This window comes from Acipenser ruthenus, chromosome 8 (assembly GCF_902713425.1).
Source record: "Acipenser ruthenus chromosome 8, fAciRut3.2 maternal haplotype, whole genome shotgun sequence".
Classification (NCBI taxonomy): Eukaryota; Metazoa; Chordata; class Actinopteri; order Acipenseriformes; family Acipenseridae; genus Acipenser; species Acipenser ruthenus.
The window spans coordinates 43,768,239-43,794,081 of record NC_081196.1 but is presented as its reverse complement, the minus strand read 5'-3'; the positions used below and the strand labels follow the sequence as shown (position 1 = coordinate 43,794,081).

The following is a 25,843-nucleotide window of genomic DNA, read 5'->3' as shown; positions in this document are numbered from 1 at the left end:
ATAGTTGTCCTCATCAAGTAAAATGAGTTTTGAGAAGAAACTGTTGCAGCCCTGAAGGCTTTGTTTCTTTACATGTCTGGACCTGGCAAAGTCGTGCTAAATAGAAAGCTGTTTTTGTATAGGCCCTGCACTGTATTTGTAGCTACTAAAAATCATGAACGTTGTGCTGCAAACAGATACAAGTAACAACACACATTTCACATTGTAACATGTATGTTTATATCAATGTTGTATGTAAACCATGCATAATATTTGTATACAGTATGTTATATTACCAGCGAGCCAATTTTTTTTTTTTTATTCTAAGCATATTCATTATTAGATTATTTTACATAAGAAACCTAATCACCAGATAGCCCTGAGAAAGCCTTTGCGTGGGTTTGTTTATTGATGTAATGTTTTATGTCTAAATCTAGTACAAAAAAGGAAAGGAAATATATCACTAGCTTTATTTTCTTTAAAATACATTGGGCCATATTTTCAAAGGCTTTTCTTTAATTAACTCCTACTTTTTTAAAGGTGTAAAACACCTATTCATTTTGCAAAACTAAAACCAAACAACTTTGGTTTTAGTTTGGAACAATATATATATATATATATATATATATATATATATGTATATATATATATATATATATATATATATATATATATATATATATATATATATATATATATATATATATAATGCCCAATGTCACTGTATTTTCACTGTACCACAGCATTGTTTCCATGTCAAACCTACTCATCATTTTATTTTATTTGAAGTGGTGGGGCTTTTCAAATATTTGTTAACATTTTTGTCCTAGGGGGTTTATGTAATCTTACATTTCACTGTATATTGTTATGATGACACTGTGGATTACCAATAAACACTGCACAGTTTATTCATCTGTGCTTCCTGCTCCTAGGTAAAAGAAGAAAAAAAACATGTGACATCTATCCATCCATCCATTCATTATCATTAACCGCTTACTCCTTTACAGGGTCGCGGTGAGCCGGAGCCTAACCCGGCATACACAGGGCGCAAGGCGAGACAACACCCTGGACGGTCCATCGCAGGGCAAACATGTGACATTAGATTTTTAAAGATTATTTTTAAAATAACTAAAAATTATATTTTTTACCCGCATAATTCGCTGGTCCCCTGTCCAGTCACAGTTGCTGAAGAGTGATCTCTGTCACGTGAGTGTTTTGTTTGTTTTGTTTGTCCTTAATAATACTGTTTGTTGTTATTAGACGACTAACATGATCCGGAGCTGTGGCCAAAGGCCAGCACTAAACCCGGATCAACAACACTGCATTTTGTTTTCACTAAAGAACTGTATTCACCATGAGCACTAGAGCATGGACTGTGGACTGGTGCTTGTGTTTGTGTATGTGTTACATGTGAGTGAACTAAAAACGGGACTGTTATTATTTCGGGGCCAACCCGCAGATTACCAATAAACAATATACGCCGCTGTATTCCTTCTCATTGACATTGTTATTGTTTACTGTTGTTTGCCATGAGGCCATTGGATATAAACATTAAATCACCGTTACACCTCGATTATCGTTGTCTGTCTGATTATTGATCACCCGAAAACTGTTAACCACTTTGCCACAATTGCTCAGACAAACAAAAGCTCTCAAGCTGAGGAGATACTATATACAGAATGTTGATGCATATGAAGCCACTCTTTCCAAACCTGATACTTGTTTAAACAAGTTGGCTCCTTTTGTGTTCTCAAGACTGAGATTGATTGATTGATTGATTGATTGATTGATAAACATACACACAGATTGTAGTTTATGTCAGGAAGAGGAAAGTCTGATGGTGAAGTGCTGTGTTCTATCACAAATTTACCAGGTATCATTAGATAATTAGCTTCAGGACCAGTTCAGGATTTTAATTGGCTCAGTTCAATAATTAAGGACGCACTCCATAACTTTAAAATGTACAATTAAAATTCTAAGGTAAAACTATATGAAATTGTACTGAGTACACTAAAGAAAGCACAGTCTAAAGGTTTGTCTGCTTGACTTGGTTTCTTATAATTGAGGACAAGGTTAGAACAAAAACCTGGACTGGAACATTGCCACCATTTAAAATGTTGGCCCAGACGTTGCAGAAGTGGCCAACAATGGGCTTTGCCCTGAAGGCTTGTCTAGTGGTCAAAAGATCCAATAATCATAAACATTTGCCTTCTCACGGTCGTGTCAGTGTGTATCGATTTTCATTGTACATTTACTTATGAATAGCTGCAGTACTGAAATTTGTAGTTAATAAATGTGAAGACACAGCATAAAATCATTTTCCAGGACCCAGCTCACATAAAAAGGAATTATTATGGGCAGGCTGGACTAAAGCCCCCTTTACAGTCTTCAATTTGTAAACTGTGGAGGCACGCAATCTTAGCCACACACCTACACACAAGTGAATTTGCTGATTCATAAATGCCAATACTATTTCTAAAACATATACTTGCTCATTTAACACGTAGAATCTGAAACATTTCTCCCTGTTCATTTCTGTGACTTGAATCGTGAAATATTGAGGGAGCACTGTAAAGTGTTTCAGGGCTGTAAAGACCATTGTAAGCATTTAAAATATTGTCACAAATTTTCCATGATGAGTTTAAAGTGTATTCCACATCAAATAAATCTTATCCGAAGCTGTCCGTTATAGGGGATTCTTTTCAAATGTTGTGTTCTAAAAGGATGCAAACACATGAATGCAATTGCAAATTCAAATTATATTTCCCTTGCTTATTAAAAAATTTGTTAGTCCTTTATAAGTGATTCCATTATAAAATAGGTAAAGCTCTCTGTTACCAAAAAGCACAATGTCCCAAATTCATCATTCCATTTGCCTTATTTTTATGAAAGGAAAATCAAACTGTTAGCTAATGTAACAAAACTGGTAACAAAACCTTAGTCCACATTTGACTTCTTGAATTATTATTAACATTGTGTGAATTGCATATTTGTGGAGAGCCGTGGATAACTCAAAATCACAGTTGTTGTTCAGTGGCTAGCCTATATCGACAAACACCTAATGACTGAACTTCTCATTTTAACTTTTTAAATTGCATCTACCGTCTTTAAATAGTGATACCAATTGCCAATATATCAAATGTAGCAAAGCATAAACAACACATAATCACTTTACTTAATACTAAAGCTGCCATGCAAAAATACACCAAATTGGACCCTGGGAAAACAAGTGTGTGTCGCCTGGATTGAATCAGAATAATGCAATTTAAACCTTGCTTATCTTCTGATAGGGGAATCATCTGGTACAGTGCTTGCAGCTACGGTGTATAAACGAGCCCATAGCTTTGGCGAGCGTGCTGGAATACTGACGAAAAGAGGGAGTTGGTCTCATTGCAGGAGGGAGGAGTGGAATAGCTCAGGCTCCTCAGTAAACAGAACGCCAGTCAGACATGAGATAATGCAAGAGGTAGGAGTAGAGCAGCGTGGAGACTAGGGACAGAAGATACCTAAAATGACAGCGTTGGAGGATTGTTTATTGTTAAAACACAAACACAGCAGGCATGAGCAGATGATAAGCGAAGCATATTCACTATTCATAATAATACTATCGCAAATACCCCAGATTGCAATCATGATCCCGGGTTTCACTCGTGGTGTACTCTGGTAGTAAAGAAAAATACAGCGAATGTTTTTATTTCACCTGGGACTCTCTATGACTCTTATTAGAACGTTACTTTTTATTAAATAAGTTGCTGAAGGCTGCGTTCGGCGATGTCTTTCACAGTCGTACCGGAGACAAGGAAGTTCACACGGGGTCTCGGCAAACCGGGAACCGCGGCAGAGCTCCGGCAGAGCGTCTCTGAGGTTGTCAGGACGTCCGTGCTCATAGTAAGTAAAGTACTCACATTTCAATACCAAACGCACGTTTTATTTTGTGGAGTGGAGCGCTCACTCGGCCTTTGATCGGGGGAAATGTGGAAAAGCCGCAGCTACCTGTTGTCCGCAGTTACAATGTGGCCTACAGGCACTGCGTTTAAATGTAGGATCTTCTTAAATGCCACTAACACCCACTGAAACAGTTTTTAGTGTGCCTTAATTGTAGCGATTGGTTGTATTATTGTGTCGTTGTTTTTTGTTATTTAAGGTATGCATTTGTCATACTTGCACATCATGTAACTTGGGATGCGTTCACAGGCAGATATTACATGAGACAAAAAGGTAAAATATATACCAGTTCCTTAGAAATCCACACAAATAGTATATATTTGTAAAGAACGTAACAGTACAGATCTGACCTATTTCTCAACATGCGACTGACTCATTTTGATAGGTCATAATTCATATCAAACACTATCGGATTTCTGGGATTCCATGTTCCGTCGTTGTATTTCATTAATTTCTATTGTTAGTTTTTTGTATTAGTATTACTATTAGCATTATTGTTTTTTAGTCAATCGTCACAGTTCTGTACAATGCAGTATAATAATCCTGTTTGTTTCACAATTAAATGTCATGCATTTGCGTTTCAAATGTGTCCAATATTTTCAGACATCTGAAGTACACAATATTAAAGTAATTTAGTAGATCTGATTTAGATAAAGTCTTGCATACTGCTCACTTTATACGATGTCTAATTTAGCATATTTGTGTAGTCATTGTTAACCTTTAGTTACTTAGGGTAGGTATCCTTAAACATGGCAAACGCTGTGCACCTTTTACCTTTCATGTGTTAGGAGTATTTAACATCTTTCAAGCATTAATAGAAACAACATTTTCTCATTTCCTATTATTATGTACAGTGTTAGTTAGTCTGGCGGAAAAAAACCCCATTTAATCGCTTTCTACAGTTATGGATTTTTATCACTACTAATTAAGCTTGTGCATTTGACTGGTGAACAAAGTAACACCAACTACAAAGCCACATTTATTTGATCGGAAACATGCAACACAAATATGTTAGTTTAATGTATAAATATTGTTTAGCCTGCGCGTTTATTGCTACTGTCAGTCTTTATTTTGCCTTTGCTTTGTGCAACACATTTTTAATTTAGCACTTGCATTTCAATGACAGTGATGTTTCTGTGTTTTTATTAGTACCTACAGTAGGTGCATGCTTGGCAAGTCTTATTGAAAGTAACGCTATGGTTTCATTGCACATCCTGCCCGTGAAAGGGGCTCATTCCACTGTTGAAGATGAGTTTCACGTGGTAGGCTGGGGGCGGTGCTGCAGAGAGTGTGTTTGGGTGGATGTTACTTCACCCAAGCCCACACTTCCTTCAGCCTGCTCCTCCAGAGCGGCTGATTCTGTTTCTATCGTTATATTGGGTTACATGCTTCCTGGCTGTGTAGAATACTGCCTGAAATTTACAGTCGAGCAAACATCAATATGAGAATATTAAGCCTTTTATTAATTTATAGTTGTATTTTTTTTTAAACACATTTTTTGGAATGCATTTGTCATATTTCTGATTGTAATTTGTATAAATTGATGTATTTTTCTTCAACTCTTTCACTTTTCCCATAGAATGTACAATTTATACAATACACTGTACAGATTGTCCATAAAATAAATAATAATAATAATAATAATAATAATAATAATAATAATAATAATAAAAACCATTAACACTGTCAATACAATAGGGAGAATGGACCCCGTAGGCGACTAGAACAGGACTGCTTTCATTTCTGCAGGGTTTTTCAATTGTGTACCTCTTGAAACATCATTGTGCATTATGGAAGCATCTGCCAATAGAGTATCTACGTCATTCCTCTCAAAGTATATCAGCTCTGTTGTCTTGGAAATTTAAAATGAAACTGACATACTTTAGGAAGGTGGAGCTTTTATATATTGCAACATATGCAGTATTTCAGGGATTCAGATTTGCATCAAAAATGCAAGTTCATAATTTGTTTCAAGTCTTTTGAAGTGTATGGATCAACGCACACATTTTTTTTTTTTTTTTAGCCAGCACATTTTTAGTGGCTACTGTATAGAAAATATCCATGAACTATTATTTAGGTACGGTATTGCCGTGATGCAAAATGTAACTCTTTACGGCTTTATCAGAAATCAGTTGGTTGTGGATCTTCTGGATTTATAGAAAATCTTCTTTGAGTGATGAGGGGGAACAGAGGAAGATATTCTGGTCTTGAAGGGTTAACACCACCCCTGGATTTCTTGTAACAGCATAATCTACAATGCAGTCGTAGCAAAAAGTAATGTCTATTCTATAGTGACATATTTATTTTTATTTATTTATTTCTTAGCAGACGCCCTTATCCAGGGCGACTTACAATTGTTACAAGATATCACATTATTTTTACATACAATTACCCATTTATACAGTTGGGTTTTTACTGGAGCAATCTAGGTAAAATACCTTGCTCAAGGGTACAGCAGCAGTGTCCCTCACTGGGGATTGAACCCATGACCCTCCGGTCAAGAGTCCAGAGCACTAACCACTACTCCACACTGCTGCCCACATACATTGCAGTAAACATTTGCTGACTAACGCCATTGAATTAAAGTGTCTGCAATGACGGGCTGAAACAGTATAGGCTTGGCTCTGTGGATTATACTTGCACACTGGCTTCATTGTTTGCTCATTTTAGTGCTGACTGCTGCATGTATAGCTGGGATTTGGGACTATGGCTTCTTGGATATTTATATTTATCGTATCAGAAATGCTGTTTATTTTTGTTAACAGTATAAACATGAAGAGTGTTCTCTTTTTTGTCTTTGCTGTTAAGAAGCATTTGTTTTTCCTTTCCTGAAGAAGTTGCTAGGTTACAGTAACAGATAGTCAGGCTCTGGCAGGGAAATGGAATCCTGAGCCACGACCACAGACACAAATACCCCACCTTTTTATTATTTATTCACACCAGCGTGTACTGACTGGGAGTTTCATTATTGCTTGACAACTGCATTACATGACCGGTTTGGAAGAACCACATTCTTGTCTGGGACAAGTGAAACCATTCACTGAAATTTGATTTTTGTTGCCAGGGGGTTACTGTAACTGCTCAACTACAGTAATACTTTACAGGAATGGTCAGGCTTACAGCTTCACTGTTATGGCAGAAGTGTGTCAAGCACATAAAACACTTGGCTTACTGAAATTCAGAGTTCTTAAATTTAATTTTAAATGGTTTCAAAAATTGCTGATCAATGCTTAAACCTACAAATGACACATTTTTCCAAGAAGAGGAAGAGGAAGAAGTCTTACTCACGATATATATTTCTACTTTACATGGTTACTGAACATTTTAATGCAAGAAAAACCAAACATATCAGCAACTTTTAAACATGAACTAAATAAAATGTACAGCTGTATCTCAGCATAGGCTGTGTTTTGGCTACCTTAGAAAAATATTTAGTGAGTCATGCAGTTTATGCAGCATAACTGTGTTCATTTATGCAATACAGAGAAATGCTTACACACAATAAATATTTAATTGCGTCCACTAATGGCAGATCTTTTTGTTCATTGTTTTAATACAAAGAAGTTAGTGAATTGAACAGGCTATGCAGCGCTACTCCAGTTCTCTGTTTTTACCAGATACTGTGACTGCCTGCTACTGATGTGGGTTCTATGTCATGGTATTAACATTACCATTGAACAGGGTGTTTATTTATGATTTCAGTTAATTTGTTTAATGGCTGCTTGGTTACTGGTGATGTGGGTCCTTTGAAAATGTAATATGCTATGAGTGTAGACTGACGCAGGGTTAAGCTCGGAAATCACAGTTTAGATGACTTTCAAATTGGGAATTTTCAAATTGGTTTGAAAAAGGGGGGGGGGGGGGAATTATCAATTCTGATGTCAACTTAAAGGGTACACACACCTTATGTGAACAGTTGTAGCAACACATGGGAACATGTAACACAATAAAATAAAAAGGTCCTTTATGTATCCTTTAAGCAGTTTACACTTGCAGCTGACAGGCAGTAACATCTTTCTTATTCACATCTCTGAAGTACTGTGGTTAAAATAAAATAGACACTTGCAAATTGTGAAGCTGAGTTTAAATGTAAAGTACTTGACAGTACTTTTAGAAAGTTATTGTGACAGATATATTTGACAGATATATTTGACAGATATATTTGCCAACTTTGTTTTTGAAGATGCCAATTAATATCACAGGGTTTTCTTTCTCTTTCTCTGGGTTTTAATTACTGTATACCTCTCAGAGATGGTCAAAGGTCTGCTTTAATCTAACAGCTAGCCAGGCTATAAATAGTCAGTCTTCCCCTGCTGCATGAACCAATGAAATTTGTTGACTATTCTATCAATTAGTCCTTCAGTAATTCAAAAGATTTCGAAATTGGCCCCCACACGGCATCTGCATTTTGGTTACTGTCTGCCTGGAAGAGCAACGGTTAGGGTGTGTGGTGCAAGATCTTATAAATCCCTTTATATGAAAACAAATAAAACCCTAGGTGCACTTTTTACCCTACTCTCTTCTAGTTTAAGCATTTCTTTTTAGATTTAGATTGGAAAAATTGTTATCGGACACACTTGTTTGGCCAATGAGAGTGCACTTCCAAATATTCACCTCTGTTCCAAGCCACTGGCAACCTGCGTATATAATTTCATTAAGTAATATACTGTACAATTGACTAGGCATCACATACAGAATGTAATTTAATACATTTGTCCAGCTGTCATGAGACAGAAGGTTGAGCAGTTTCTCTGAACCCAAAGATTACATTGATCAACTATCCAATATGGTGTATGCTACATTTAATTTGTCATCGTTGTCATTTTGGTTCTTAACAGCCGTCTGGTTATACGCTATGCCTTTATTCTCTTTGAAGTATTGTACAGAGATACTGTAGTAATTGAAATATCAGACACTAGCTTGAATTGCTTTGGGATACCTGCGCTGGTATGAATGTGAGCAGATACAGTACCAGGTTAAGTCCCACTGTGAAGTTATAGTTATATGGAAATAGTGTAACAAGCTACAATATGATGCAGCTGAGACAGCAGTCCAGACATGGAAGTCATGAATGGTTTGTTATTGTTGGTGGTATTCAGATATCTCAAGTTAACTAAATGTTACTGCTGAACCTGTTTCATTTGTCTAAATAGCTGACACATTTCCCATCCCAGTGGTACTGTGTGTGTATATATGTACGCAAATCATTTGGTAGCACAGGTAGCAGATGCTTGTGTGTTATGTGATTTTATGTTTTGCATGATGATTTAGGCTGTAGACCAGGATATTACAAGTCTTTGCTGACTCAGACTGCAAGAATAGACTTGAAAAAGCAGCTAATTAAAGTGAATGGGAGCCTCTTTTCTGGCACCAGCGTAATTCTACCTAGTTAAATACTATACACAGATTTGGGGATTGTGCAGTGGTCATTAACGTTTGATAACTTATATGGATTCAGTGTGATGTGGGAAAGCTACTGTAGCATTGAACCTGCATGGAACCAGGTTTCTCTGTTATAGCCCATCACCTTATTACAGTGTTTATATTAATGTGTTTAAGGAACACACTTTCCTCACTGTGACAGGTGTGTGGCTGGTAACTGGAATTTTCCTTTTCTTGCATTCATTATCTTGTTTCTGCTGCTGTTTTGCCAGCTGAGCTGCACAAGAAGATGTGTCCCTGCAGAAGACATTCCAGTTCTAATAGCCAATCAGTGTTCTAAAATGGGCAGCATTGTGGAGTAGTGGTTAGGGCTCTGGACTCTTGACTGGAGGGTTGTGGGTTCAATCCCAGGTGGGGGACACTGCTGCTTTACCCTTGAGCAAGGTACTTTACCTAGATTGCTCCAGTAAAAACCCAACTGTATAAATGGGTAATTGTATGTAAAAAATAATGTGATATCTGTATAATGTGAAATAATATAATATCTTGTAACAATTGTATGTCGCCATGGATAAGGGTGTCTGCTAAGAAGTTATAATAATAATAATAATAAATTGTTATTTTTACGTGTTTCAGCAGATCTTGGTGCGCCAATGAAAGAAATCTTGTGAATAACTGTCTGATTAACTTTCTGTGGAGAAATTTAATAATGGATGAGATGCTGGAACGGAACCTGGTGTGCTAGCCACCACTTTCCATCTAAGAAGCCTGCTGTCTCTTTGCTGTGCAGTTAGAGAGAGACAGTGCTTACGTACAGTGCAGTAGCTTTACAGTCCGGAGTAAACCCTGGGTGACCTCTTAAGCATCTTGCTCTGCTGGGATTTCTTTTTTTCTTTTCTTTTTTCCAGTTACAGCGCAGTAATGGTGATAAATGTCGCCAACAGTAAGAGTTAAGAAGAGTATTGTTTGTTATAATTTGCAGGTGGCTTTGGGAACTAGACACTACACAGCAATACGTGTTCAGAACACAGATGGAATAAAGAACCCTCATTTATTGGTGTCAAGCAGTGTGAACAATAGTCACTTAGCGTACAGTACTGGAGCTCTGCTCATACACATGTTGCTTTTCCGGCAAGGCAGTGGGTTCTCACTGCCCCGATTGTCCATTCTCACTGCCCCGATGGTCCATTTTAGTTTACAGTCAACATTCAAGAGCTTGTTTCCCAATCAAAAAACAATGATATTTAACAATAGCACCTTGCTGGTAAGACTAATGTATTCCAGGTTACAGGCCTGCCTGCGTTTTTCTTGTTTGACTTTTATGTACTTGAACTGGGATAAGCACTGAGACTGGAAAGTCCATAAATGGGGATTGTCCCCACACCAGCCATTGATTCTAATGTTGTTTTTCCACTAAGACTAGTTACTGTACCATCTTGCAATGGCCCTGGGCCAATGTGAATTGGGCAATTTGCATACATTCCTTTGCATAAGTATATTGTCAGCCCATAGTAGCAGGAACAAACATTTGTATCTCGTTCATTCACAATTTCAAAATCTTACATCCATTATTCAGCATCGGTAAGAAGCACATGTGGTGTGAGAGAATTTCACTTTACCACTGTTTGCTTATGAGCCATCTCAAACCTTAAGCTTCCTACTGTTTAGCTGTTGTACATTGAACAGAATATAGAAATAAGAACCTGCAGCACCCAAAGCAATGCGCATGCCCTGTTTGTGCACAGGATTGTATGAATCAGTAAAATGGTGTGCACTTCTTTAAATATGTTTTACTGTAAGCAGCCTTTGGAAATTAGTCCTTTTCATAGTCTCTTTAGAAAAACAATGATGCTTTATTTTATAACTGTCACATAACCTCACATACAGTACAGATATACAACACTTACCAGACAACTTTATTTCTTAGACTCCTTAAAGGGGAGTCTTGCTGTAAAAATATTTACACAAGAGATACCTGCTGAGACCAGTCTTGTTTATAGAAATCATATTTATATTAAAAGCAGCAACGTGGTCAAATTTAAACTGTCCTAAACAATCTTACAATAAACGACTTTACCAAATTAGATTTGTGTTTATTCTAAATGCAGTTTACTATAAAGGGGCAGAAATAGGAACACATAATTGCATTTGCTGTCTAGATCTCTGTCCTTGCATAAGGATAATAGGAAAATGACTGTCACGGAACTAGTTTGGACCACACCTTTACTGCTTTTCTGTTTCTTTGTGTTTTCAGCAGTAATGCAGATGCCAACTGTACCCTTGGCAATAACATTTTCTATTTGCAGCTGAACATAAGCTCATCTGTGAGTTCTTATTCGTACCTCACTTTTGTGTAAAATTGTGTTTCTGTTTACTGTGTGGGAACAAAATGAACATGTAAGCAGTCTCCAGTTCTCACATGGCAGTCTAGATAACATGGACTTCCTGTGCTTGTAAAAGCAATGTAATTGCTGACTGTCCCAGAAAAGCCACTAATGGGGTCTGATATTCCTGATGGAAGCGTAATGTATTGGAACATGGAAAGGGGTTACCCAAACAAAATAATAAGTCTTGGAAAGGGACAAAACAGATTGCATGTTTTCCTGTTGGTGAGCACTAGGTAATGTTTTTGGAACACACTTGTGGTTGCTTGTTGGCACCTTGTACCACCTTTAGAAGTGGGTGGCACAAAGTGGGAAACATTTTTATGGGAATTTCTGAAGTTGAACTGTGGGTATATTGCAAGTGCGCAGTTTAATACCATTGCACAGTTGGTTCAAACTGCAGTAGTATACCACAGGGCTGAAAAAATTAACTTAAAAACAACAAATGGGGTGAAAAGTATGAGAACAGATCTTGGAGAAGTGTTTTAATTGGCAAGACAAAGAAAAAGTGCATCATGTGAATCAAATCAACCTGTTTTAAAGCCATAATTAATGGTCAGATTGCTGGTAAAAACACGTACTATACATTATATTGCACAGCATGTAGAAATGCAAACATTTTGAGTCTGCTGTGCTGTGTAACGTCGCCTCTTTTTAAATGAGTTTGTAGCCTGTGTTTCAATATTTGCTGCATCAGGAGCTACTGCACATTCCCTGCTATGCTTTCTCCCCAGCTGTGCAAAGTTGTTTTAGAGGAGGTCTTGTCACATTGAACACACCAAAATGAGCTTTTCCACCATGTTGGTAAGTTTTAGTGTTTGAAACTTCGGTTGGTTAAGTTCTCTCAGTAAACTCAATTTGTTTTCATCCCATAAACTAACGGGAGAGTGTGTGTTTGTTTTCTGACAGCTGTTTTAGTGAAGAGAACACATGTTTCTGAAACACTGATATGCAGCTAAAAGCCTTCTATTCACCGACCCTGTATAGGCGATTTTCAAAATAAATTGCCATGAAATAGCGCTTTAGCTATGCATGCTCTCTCGGCTACTAATGCAGGCTAAAAAGACCAGCACAGTGTCTTGCAGTTGTTCTGGAGAAAGTATTGTGCATTTTGCAGTATTTATGGTTTTGTTAATTTGAAAATCCATTTAACCTTCCCCAAAGGCCATAAAAGCAGCACCTTTCCATTAACAACCAGATTAAATCTGAGCTGGTCCTTGTTAGTTTATTCATTTACCGGAACCAAACTCCTGTTTTAAATGCAGCTCAAATTGGACCGAAGCTTAAGTTCGACAGAGAATTACAATGTTTGTGAGATAAAGTATTTAGACATGGCTGATGGAGTCATAATAAGTAGGAATAATTACTTATTTGTAAAACATGACAAATTGAAGTAAACATGTAAAACACTCAAAACTGCCCCCTCTTCTGTGGTTTTTACACTTTTGAGACTAGAAATGTTATCAGTGTGAGCTAGTACCTGTGTTTCTTTTGACTTCTGATAAGAGATTTCATACAGACACATTCTTTCTGACTCGGGTTTCACCAGACTGCAGTATTGTACGCTGTGGCAGGGCAGTTGGAGAGAGCCCTGCACATATAAAAGGGGGCAGGGCGAAGCCCTGCTGTAAAGCATTATTATGATTTATTATTTATAAATATGACGGCCCTGGGATCACTGTAGCTCGTGTGTATCAGTATCTGGATCAAATGCCATTCAGTAACCTGTAACCAGCCTCTTTCTCTGCTTCTGTGTGGCTACAATGAGATCCTACTGGAGAGAGGCTTTTGATTGTTCTGGGATAATTGGTTGATTACTGTAAAATTACTATTACTGGATTTTCCCATGTAATTCCACATGAATTCCTAAATTAATTTTGAAGGCAAAAGCTATTTTTGTTGGGTCCCGTATGTCAATCTTACATTTTCTGTTGAACCACTGAAATCCAGTAAATATGATGAGTGTGAAAAACAATCGAAGGGCATGGCGAATGCAGGTCAGAACCACTTGCTGTTCTATAGGCCATGGGGACCTGCTGTATTACACTATCAAGTGATAATCTGAGCTGTTCAATTCTATCTTATGGTCCTTGCTTAATCATACTGACCTACTTACTGCATTCCTGTTTGCCCAGTAAATTGCTAACATGGGTTTTTATTTTCATTTGGTCTGTGTTTGTGAAATGTAACTAGGATGCTCCTAGTGTGTACTTCAATGCTAGTGTTAAATCTGGACAGTATTCATTTTTTGTTAGACCAAGAAGTGCTTGACACTGTATTTATTTACTATGATGTCAAAATGAAAAAGACACATGCAATGCTTGTGGGATTTCTCTTTTACTGATTCCCTCAGTGAATCTCCCTCTGATTAAATATTAACAGAGTACTGTATGTTACTTAGTTGCCTAAGTAAGCCTTGTACATTATTTTTAGTTTCTATTATCACTTTCAGTTTATTTAAAATATACAAAGGTGATGTATGTTCCACAGGTACAATTGCATGCACATGAGGTGCAGCTAGTATACTGTGCAATCGTCCACTCTTAGAATCACAACCAACCTGTATGGTTTGTTCTAGAATGGCACTGAGGTTTGGTTCCAGATGTGTATGTAGCTCTGCTCAAATAGTAGATATTCACAGATGAAGGTGTGTGATGAATAGCGGCTTGTCTCTGTTCTCATCTGTCAGTACTATGAGACAGGGTACCTTAATTTAGCCTTGGCAGAGATCCAACAGGTATTTTTTTTCTTTCAGAGTCTGTGATTCAGCACATTAATCCACAGAAGGTGATAAGGTTGCTCATTTTAATGGAAACTTATGTTAAGTTTGTACCCCACCCCCTCCCCCATTTTACCAAGAAAGATGCAGACATGCATGTGGCAGAAGAAAACTTTCACAAACACTACTATCCTTATCTTTCTTGCTCCTCTTGTTTGATAATGGTATAAACCAGTGAACATATTTTGTGTTTCATATTTCGTTTTAAGAATGGGGTTTTTAGAGTTTAAATGGTAATCAAGTTTGAATCCATTTATAATTGTATAGCTTTAGGTTATGCTGACCTACTTTGAATCATTTAGTTTGTCCGGACTTTTGAAAAAAATACCATCTGCTAGCCTTAAATACTGTAGGGCAGTGTAAGGCTAATATTTTTTCATGTTGTATATAGGTCTTTTCCATCAATAATACATGCAATTCTTTCAGATCCCAGAATGAGAGATCTAGTTTTAAAAGGCTATTTAGTTAGATGAATGCAATTGTTTTCATTATCTTTGTAAACTAGTTCCCTCTCTGTAGGGTATTAATGCTGAAACAAATATTAAGCTTACCCCTGTTTGAAAGTGATGCTCCAGCAGCACGCTTTAGAGCTGCACTTCATTATATTCCATGAACAAATTGATTTCATACTGGAGAACTGAAGCACGCAGCACTTATTCCAAAGCAATCTCCACAGTGCACCATAGTAAGTAATGACAAAACCAGGCAGTGAGCGAGTGTGAATGTATGTGTTTGTTTACATTTCTTAGCGATATTGTGCAATTACAAATGAATTACACACTATCACATAGCATTCCGTGTTCTAGCTAGCGAGTTAGATGTAGATTCAAGAGATACCAGATGCCGAATCGTTATTTGGAAGAGAGAGAGGAAAAAAAAGATGATGGCTATTCTCAGCATGATGGTGGCGACAAGAAATTTTTTCATGAAATGCTTAACTACAAGTGTGAGACTCAGAACTGGTTGCTCCTCTGTGGCGCTACCATGATTGATTCTGATGGTAACAGGTGATCAGTGAGGCATTGTGGGACACACCATGCTCTTTAGCATGTCATTTGCGTACATTTGCGTTAAGTACAGTTAAGTACAGTTCGCTGCTGGAGCGCCTTATGAAACCAAGGCGCAGCAGAGGAGGCGCGCTAGCATCGAAAGGGCGTCTAGGCATACTTGTTTCAGACGCCACTCTGCTCATGTACTTTAGGGACATAGTTCATATTTTGTGGCTGAATTCAGTTCGGCACGCAGGTGGAGCATCAGTTTGAAACGGCGGTTAGTGATCTTGTCTTTTTATATTGCTTAATCTACTGAACCTGTCGTTCTTGAGGGGTGTTCTATTTTGTTTGGCCTAACCAAAAATCAATTGTAGCCTTTCTGAATGAAACACTTGAGGATATTTTACAGACCATTAAGAAACAAAAAACAGAAGGTTGTGTATTAAACCAAGCCTGCCTTAACGATTTTCGACCTAGAGTGTTCGTCTCATTGGTTGGCTAAACTAAACTCCCAGCTGTGTTAGCAACCTTTTTTTCCCACACTTTAGTCCTCCTTGTGGCTTTTCAAATTTGATAATTATGGTATAGTGAGTGTACCATTCTTTGCCATAACAACCTTGCCTGCTTTGTTCATGGTTTTTATAAGAAACATGTCTGAAGTTTGCTTGTTTTTTTAAAAAAAAATTTTGCCAGCTGCAGTAAAAGTACAGCGATAAATAGTAAACAGGTACCAGTTGTGTTGTGTTGATTTGTTTATCGTCCCTTTTCATAATGAAAAGAAAACATTTTAAGTCCTGTTTGTGATAAATGTATTCAGTTTGTTACACAGAGGCTGGCACACCCTATTTGATGTAGAAAATAGTGAAGTGTTGAGTTGATATGCCAGGGTATTCTGAGTTATCAATAGCACCATATAACAGTCTCAGTAGGCTATACTATTCTAAATGAATAAAGAAGGAAGTAACTGAAATGTAAACACCACTATAAAAGTATTTCTATAAAAGAGTCCTAACTAAGGTTTGAAATTATATTTTATTAACTTTTATTTAACACCAGTCTTCCCCTCTGAGACGGGGCTGAAATCTGGCCACCAAGAATCCAGTCTATAAATCTCAATAACACAATTTCAAAGTGAAACTAGAAGGAAACCATGTACTGAATGTCAGATTGTAATTTTTAGATAACACTGTCCGATATATACCAGTAACACAATCTGTTAGACTAATAAATATATACCGGTACACATCTTTAAATATTAAAATCTTAAGTAGCATTGACGATGTACTGTACCGTCGTTTTAGTGATTAGCACATCACCATTAGACTCCTCCTAACCTCCAGCATTATCCTCTCCAGATTCATTTGATGGAAGGCTGATGTAATACAGCAGGCAATCCTGTTCAGACTCATGAATTAGATTAACAATCCATATGTTGGCTTTCTCCTTAAAATGATTAAGAAGGAGATGACAGTGTGCAGTAGTTGTGTAGGTAAATATCTATGACAATCTATTTTAGTAAAAAGTAAGAGTTAACAATTTTGCAGAGTCTTTTAATGAGTCAAAGTGTTGACGATGGTGGTGCAAAGCTAATCTTTTCTGGAAAACTAAACTAAACTAAACAGACTGAAGTGTGTTTTTGAGATCAAACAGATAATCTAATATAATGCATGGTTTACTATGTATGGGGGGGGGAGTACGTTCCCTCGATGAGAACTGGAATTTAATGTTTCTGATTAAATTCCAATGTGACAGTAATCCTGATTTAAAGTGAGGCTTAAATTTAGTTATCTTTGTTGCTGGCACTTGTCTGTGCGCAGGATGGATTTCTGCTGGGGCGTGAAATGAATCGGGCATCATCAAGGACTGTACGTAGCTGATAAACTGAGTTGGCAAATAGTCAAGTGGTTTGATTGTTCGGCTCCTTTTACTGTAGCCCTGCATATAGGAAACACTGACTGGAAACCACATTTCCTCTTGTATGCAGAAATATTTCAAGGTTCCAACCAGAAGAACAACCAGGGTTGTACTTTTGAGAAACATGTGAGTCACAATTAGCCATTTCCCAATTGGAATTGGTTTCTTGAAGAATAGAATGCATTGATCATGTTGCTTTGAAATATGATGCCTCCCACACAGCAATGAACAATCCCTAAAATGTAATGGTGCCAGTCCTAAATAGAGGGAGTTTCACTTTGAGTGTACAGTACTTAATGTTGAGCAGGTATTTTTATACTGGCCATGAGGAGTGTGTTCTTCAGGATAATAAACTTTTCAGAATCTCAATTTTGGACTGCAGTCTGGGAACTCCTTGTGAAGTATTCAACAAAAAAAGGCAAACATTTAACAAAAGACCTATTGCTGATGCCTTTAATTTAGGCTAATACTTGAAGTTTAGTTAAACTTTGGGGTCAGGTCCACCTCACAGAAAAAAAAAACACTAAATAAGTGTTCAATAGAAATAAAAAATGGTACTGTCTTAAGCATGCCACATAACACCTTACAGCGAAAGGTTGGCTGTTTTCACCTGCTATACACTCAAAGTCTGTGTACATGATTTGATCTAATATCCAATTGCAGTTGATGGGGTTAATGAATAATTGAGGCATCCATCCGTGTAAGTTACACAATGAAAACTCTGGGAATGAGAGGAGGTTGGTTAAAGCACATTTTACAGAAGTAGAATCTAAAACGATAGGGCACAATGTCATTGTTTTGAGAATGTTTGTTTGTGGTTTAGATCTTACTGCTTCACTAAGAAGGCTGAAATATGTATCAAATAACTGCAAATTATTGACATTTTACTGATGGCAGTTTTGTTTCTTTGGGGGGAGAATGTGGACCAGTGTTCTTTTCCAACCCTGGTGAAGGAAGTAAGTGGCAGCTGTTCAGTACAATTCAGTACAGTAGGTAGGATTTGCTTGGTGAGTTGACTGTGCTTGGGTGGCTGTGCTTTTTGAATAGACTGAAATACCTTTTAAAATGACATACGTTTTGCTGTGATTTTATTATTATTATTATTATTATTTATTTCTTAGCAGACGCCCTTATCCAGGGCGACTTACAATTGTTACAAGATATCACATTATTTTTACATACAATTACCCATTTATACAGGTGGGTTTTTACTGGAGCAATTTGGGTAAAGTACCTTGCTCAAGGGTACAGCAGCAGTGTCCCCTACCAGGGATTGAACCCACAACTCTCCGGTCAAGAGTCCAGAGCCCTAACCACTACTCCACACTGCTGCCCTATTTTACATGCATATTAATTCTGCAACATAGCAGGCCCTAACTATGGGTGTCAGCATCACACAGAAAGCCCTAATTGTTGTTCATACAGACTGCCAGCACACACATGAAAATGCTACACCTCCAGTTTTTCAGTACATGCTTTTAAAAACTTTCTCTGTCTGAAAAAATGTAATTTGACTCGAAGGCTGTAATCTGCACAAAAGATCAAGGTACACAGGGCGGTTCTAGTTAGTTGTCGTGAGAATTGAAGTTTTGTACAGTAGCTACTGTACCAACATTTGTATTAAGATTTCAGTTAGTGTCGGGGAAGGTTTGGACCTTGCTATTACTCAGTTCTGTTTGTAAATGTACTTCAAACAAAACCTTTTGTGAAATGTATTTTTTCTGGGTACACTAATTATACTTAAATTATTAAATGAAAACAACGTTTATGTATGAATGGTAAACTGCTTCAAAGTAATTTCCCCACCAAGCATGTCAGTTCACTATACAGGTCTCAAATGTGCAAACATGTACGATACATATTTGTTTAAAACCTAATATTTGGTAAAACACTAGGATAAAGAAATCACTGGTTGCAAGACATGCTCTTAGATTGTCATGCACTTCCTGGGTCATTTCCCTTGGAAAGTGAAATTTTCTCCACCCCTTCAATCACTTTAAATGGGCAATTCACAAATAACATTTGTTTGCAATGAAAGTTCTTAAATTCACAGAATTCAACATTCTGAGGAAAAACAATAACACTAAACATTGCTGCTTGACTACTGTAGTTTTACTAAAGTTCTCGAGACAAACCCTGCTGTGTTAATGTTCACCTACAGGAATGAGAACTGCTTGCTTTGGTGTTTTTTTCTTCTTTCATTTGGCTTTGATGCTGACTGTGTGTAATTTTGGCTGTTCCTCAGACATTTCCAGCTTCAGAACAAGCTCACCACTGGGGGTTATCTGTCTGTAGTGGCCTGATGCCAACTTTCAATTACACAGTACAGCACACCTCCTAAACAAGAATGAGGTGCAAGTGCCTAAGCCTGGGATTAAACCATAGAGCTTGCCTTCTCTGTGTAGCAGTAAAGCGTTGTCATGTACAGTAGTACAGATGATCCACGTATTGCTGTAAAATAGATTACAATAGAAATCTTAAGATGATTTCTTATTCATTTATATTTTTTGTAATTCTTTATTTATCCGGTTTTCTTTGCCATAGATAAAAGCTGTTTTGAGTAATACATTTTTCAACTTTATTGGAAAGGAGGAGTCCATTATGTAGTGACAAGCCTCCAATATAAAAAATAATTACAAAGTCTCAATTGTTTTGAGGCATGCTTGTCTAGGCAGCTCAGCCAAAAACCAGTGCTGCAGGATTTTATTTATTTCCAATGGATGATGTAGATATCTTCTCCAGCTGTAATTTCATAAGCAACTTTTTTGAATAATTACATACAGTAGGCTGACCTTTGAGATTTTAACAGCAATACAAACGTGTGCTGTGTGAAAGAGTTTATCTTGTTCCTTCCGTTGGAGAAAGTAGATGTACTTATCATTTATGGTTGTTTGTTGTATTACATAATACAATTATAAAAGTCATTGGTTCTTAATACCGCTTTTGTGCTTAACAACCTCAAGGCAGATTGAGGGATACAGTCATATCGCTGTCTGCCTTTGTGGCAGAGCAAGAGCCCTGCTTGTAAATAAAGTGTGTGTGTGTGTTTATGTGGTTTGGTGGTGGTTGTCAGGGATGGGGTTAATTCTTGTCCCTGCCAAAACCATGTGAGAATGTGGCTGCTCCCAAATGGCATAATTGGTGCTAATTGGGAACAGCCACATTAGAGAGAGAGAGGCTCCTCTGTTCATATTGAAATGCACTGTGAGAGTGCGAGACTTGGGTGAGGGATTTCTGTTTAGTATTTGTGGTGTGTGGTTGTTTTGTTTAACCTTATTATTTTGGCTCTGTGAGCTGTGTTTGTGTTTATCATATTTTATTTATAAAATAAAATACTTGCAGCTCTTAAGTTCTGAGCCTCCTTTCTGCCTCCTGACCACCATAGACATCCAGCCACCCTGGCACAGCACTTTATAGCAAATACATGGCCTTGTTTAAAAATAAGGGTCAACTAACCTGTGGGTTACAGGACATGAACATGGTTAATTCGGTTTTCTATTGGCATGATGAATGTGCTAATTTCACAGCATTCAAGTAAATTAGAACAGTAATATAGCTAGTGTACTTAAAGTGGCTTTAACAAATCGTTCCTATATTTATTGTTTATCATGTGGTGCCTTGGTTTGTTTCACACTTTTTATGATAACATTATGCGATCGATAAGTGTTGCTTTGTTACACATGTAAAAGGCATTCATATTTTACAAAACTAAATTAGGCCTATATATATATATATATATATATATATATATATATATATATATATATAATAAATATAATATATAATTATAATTATATATATAATAGTTTTAGGAAGGGGTTAAAAATAAATACATTTTAGATCCCAAACGGGTGTGACGAGACCCTGAGGTAATGTACTGTATACTAATGTAAAACTGTGCTGCCATGTTTCAGGTTATTGCCAACACACACATTTTAATTCAAGTAATTAGCTTTATTTCTTTTGTTATTCGTTTATCTATTTTAATTAATGGCTTTGTAGTTTAAGCTGAAAAGAGAAGATAAGAAAGCCTGCCTCGGAGGGTTGCATTTACTATACCGCCATGACTCTAGGATAATTATTTTTACAGTTTGTCTACACTAGAGGGCACTGTGATTAAACAGGTGAATTGTAAAAATGATACATCTCAGCACACAAGGCAAAGACAAGTGCATCCATTTCGAATTAGACAAAATTGCAGTACATTTCAAAGAGCATTTGAATAATATAAATAAACTGATTTTGTTTATAGTAGTCTTCATGTGGATTTTTTTTTTTTAATTCATTTTTAATTTATGGTGTCTATGTGTAAACCTGGGGGCACTTTGTCCATGTAGAAACAGTCATCCTTGGGAAGAACAATTCCTGGAAAACTGTCCAGATCTGAGAATTCCTATCTAATTGGTCTCTGACACATTTTGTATGTCAAAACTTGCTAGCCCATTTCCAGCAATGTAAGTTATATTTCAGGGTTTTTTTTTTTGTTTTGTTTTTTTTCCAATGAATCATATCGTGTTTTTCTTGCACTACATGGCCTGACTCTGGTTGGGGTTCAAAGTAAACAATAGCTATACTGTGTCTGGAGAATAACCCTGCTTCATTTAGTGTGTTGAAACAAGCACGTGTTTCTAGGCAGCCTTGGTGGGGAAACTCGTCAATCAAGAAAGACCAAGTATTGTTCGCAGAGTGCTTAGTTTGAAAAACCACAGAACTGTAAAGAAGCCGACAACTAGAATCATTGTGGTTTTGCTTCTTGATTATCACAGAACTAGACACGTGTCGTCTCCTTAAATTATTAGACTTGTTTGCATCTAAAGACTGGGCAACGTTTGTGCCACGGCACCCATGTATAGTACCATTTGATAGTGGAGCAATCGACAACCTAATTTCTTATTCGATGATCGTATAGGCATTTATCAACGATAATGCATAGACGTTTTAGTCAAAGGAAAACATTTTACTTAATCTCACAAATCCTGACTAATCTAACTACCGTACTAAATTCAGCTTCTTTTTTTATATAATAGCCATATAATCCAAACACAACATACTTTGAAACAAAAGAAGGTAATCGGTAGATTTAATGTTGGCATTCTTTTGAAATGATTATGCATAACATAAAAGGTATATGCTCTGTTCTTGTCATGTTTTAGTTAAAATAAATGCATAGACTCAACAGTGAAGCAACTCAACTCACTATATCCAATGCGAATGTAGAGGCCTAAAGTACGTATCCTAGCAACGCGCAGACGTTGTTTACCTACTTTAATAACACTAAAAGAAGCGTACTCTCACACAATCAAGGTTTTGCAAACCGGCAACGGGAGACTTCAAACTGGGTTCTAATTTGATGCATCGATTCACCAATATGTAATCGAAGCTCGGGAAATTTAAGGACAGATGATCAATAATCGATGCAGAAATTAATTGTTGCACCACTACCATTTGAACTGTCCTAGTAGGATCAGAATTACATTTTATTTAGTTATGTAGTGCCTTTCATACCACAGTATTTCAAAGCGCTTTACATGCCCGTTAAAACAGAATTTTTTGAAGTGCATTAGAAAATTGTAATGAATGAATCTCAATCGCTTACAGTAAAAGGGAGAGTATTTTCACTGTTAATTAGGCAAATACAATATGTGCTTCTCTGTGTACAGTTAGGCATGGACACCCAGTTTCCTTTTAAGATGTAGCCATGTACTGTAATGTATTATTGTACTGCAAACATTTCCAGAATTATATACCATGCCATTGAACCTGGCATTTACAATTGCTATGGATACTGAATAAACTGGTGAGCAGACACTTCAAAGACGAAGTGCAACAACTGTAATATAGTTTTTTTTTTTTTTTTTAAATGTGTTTGTTTTATCCCTAGCAACAAACGGGCTCAATGCTTTGCTGTACTTTTTATCTCTCTGCTGCACAGCTGAAATAAAACTGGGATAAGAAATAAAACAAGACTCATCTGTGGCTGCTGTTCAGTTGCCTTGTTTTATAGAATAACATGAGCTCAGAAATATTTTTTTTTATTAATGGGCATTGTTATTATGATGGGGGTTGGGGAATTGTGAGGTCCTTAAAATGAATTCCTGGCCCCACTTCAGGAGCCTGCATTATAAGCCAGGTGGGCTGTATAGCATTTTGTTACAGTACTGAAGGAAAAAAAGAAGCATTTGGCTTGGCTTAGATCTGCCAAGTTTTTAATAATAATAATAATAATAATAATAATAATTTGGTGGGGATACTGCCTGTAAAGCAGGTTAACAGTCATTCCAGTTAAAGTGTACCAAATTGTGGGTTGATTGGCTTCCTCAGAATTCAGTAAAAACATACACAATGAGCCTTGCTGACATTCTACAGTGTGACATTATACCGTATAGAGATGTTAAGATGTGTTTTAATTGTGTTCAGTGGTTCAAGTTAGATGAAAGCACCAGGAAATAACATTTCACAAAGTACCTTTTTTTTTTTTTCAATGTTATGCAAATGACATTTCAACCCTCTAAATTCCAGATTTTGGGGATGATGACGATGAACGATGTGTGATATCTATGCAAGTCAAACCGGTTTGAACATCGCTATATTCAACGGCTTTTATCGTCTCCGAAGAAATTATTACAAAACGAAAGGAATAATGAGAAAGGGTTATTAACTTTTTTATTATGGTACAACATTGCGCTCCTGAAAGGTTAGGGGTATTGTAGAAACGCAGGAATATACTGTGAAATGCTTCATAAAATGCAAGGAAACTGGCACTTCCGAAGGATCGTCCCCTGGGTTCACATTGCATTGACCTTTATGTTTTGTGTAAGTGGATGCTGACATGGTGTCAACTTTCTCCATTGTATCTGAAACCCCTCCTCTTTGCAGTGGATTCTCACAAGTGGAAATACTGGCAAGTGCAGAACTTCAGTTGCATTGCATTTAAAAGATTAGTTAGATTCCTAACATGGCTGACAAAACATTGCCCATGCCATGACCTGTGATGCAGAGAAACCTGTTTGGCAGCCTACTGTACATTTATTGTCTTCCCAGAGTTTTCTCATGGGTTAACTGCAAAAACATTTTTTCCATGTTTATTATTCAACAAACTGTTGTGACCCTTTGAGCCTCTGGCGTCCCAACAAAAACAAGCGTTCCTAAAGAAAAATAGGTGAATTGAATCATTTTGTTGATCCTGGTTCTTTTCACAGGAGGTGTGTGATACTGTATGTTTGTTGCTCGGTCCAGAAAGCCTGTGAGAGGATGCAGACAGATGTCCTGCAGACATAAGACAGGCAGCAGAACTATTTCTTAGTACAATTGCAATGTATTGAATATTCTGGTAACAGGTGTGGTCTGCATAAAATGATAGTTTCCAGATATTTATGAGTGGCATTGCAGCAAGAAGACATACTTCTTATGAAGCTAGGAAACCACAGTATTTAGGCCAGTGCTTTTTTTTTCTTTTCTTCTATTTCCAAAAATTGTCTATCTATTTTATGGAAACCCTCACTCCATTTATTTTCCGAAAGCAAATGTTAATGACAAAACCCCTGGTTTACTTTTTTATTGTAGGTGTAGCTGAGGGATATTTCTTAAAAGAGAAAACTTTTGTATTATGAGAGCTTTAGAAATTTATTGTAGAGTTTCTGCAGTTTAAAATTGCACCAAATCGCTCCATTTCACATGCCAAAGTCCACATTTTCCACTTGTTTTCTGCAGTGTAAAATTAACTAGACTTACAGTATTGGTGCAATCTCCCTCTCCTTTTTTCTGTTTTAATACCAGTGCTATCACAATACTGCCAGTTGTCAGCCATGTTGGGCAGCCACTTTGTACCAAAATTTGAGATTATCATGGTCACAATCATCCGCTTAGAAAAAACCTTCTGAAAATAATCAGACTGCTGCAATGATGCTGCTTTTCAAACTGAGAAAACCCAGTTTAGACGTGTACAGAAGACAGGATTGACAACTCTTTGATTTGCCATAGTGATTCAGTAGTAGTCCTTTAGATCTTGCATACTGATTTTTCCACATTGTTTATTTTGAATCCCAGATGTTTCCATGCCTGGGTTCTGCACGGCAGATCTCTGTCTCAAGCTGATTAAAACAAGAGAGCCGAGTAGGGGCTCCCGAGTGGCGCATCAGCTAAAGGCACTCCTCGTGGATTGCAGGATGCGTCCTATAGCCTGGATATTGCCGGTTTGAGTCCAGGCTATTCCACTGCCGGCCGCATCTGACTAAAATACACAATAAAATAACTCCCTCTTTATAATGCACATATAGTGAAGCAAAAATGTAACTTTATGTGAATTAACCATGCATAAAGCATCGGGAGAGGGGAAGAGTGAATGGGCTCGCCCCAGGTTTGGCTGCAGGAGCAGGGCTGAAGCAAAGCTGAAGAGTCTCGTCTCCCGGAGAAAGCCTTAGCTTCTCTCGCAGCAAGAAAGTAAATACATTAGGAAAGATAACCACGTA

At 37.2% G+C, this 25,843-nt stretch overlaps 1 protein-coding gene across 5 annotated transcripts in view; it reads left to right on the top strand.

The window, feature by feature from the left end:
* The first annotated feature begins 3,267 nt into the window (after positions 1–3,267).
* Positions 3,268–25,843, top strand: part of LOC117406574 (dedicator of cytokinesis protein 9-like) — a 115,042-nt gene continuing 92,466 nt past the window's right edge. For all 5 annotated transcript variants that reach the window (XM_034010693.3, XM_059029041.1, XM_034010688.3 and 2 more), the window contains exon 1: positions 3,268–3,867. In XM_034010693.3, the coding sequence (XP_033866584.3) occupies positions 3,751–3,867 (117 nt within the window). In that variant the 5' untranslated portion in view covers positions 3,268–3,750. The remainder of the gene's footprint in view (positions 3,868–25,843) is intronic.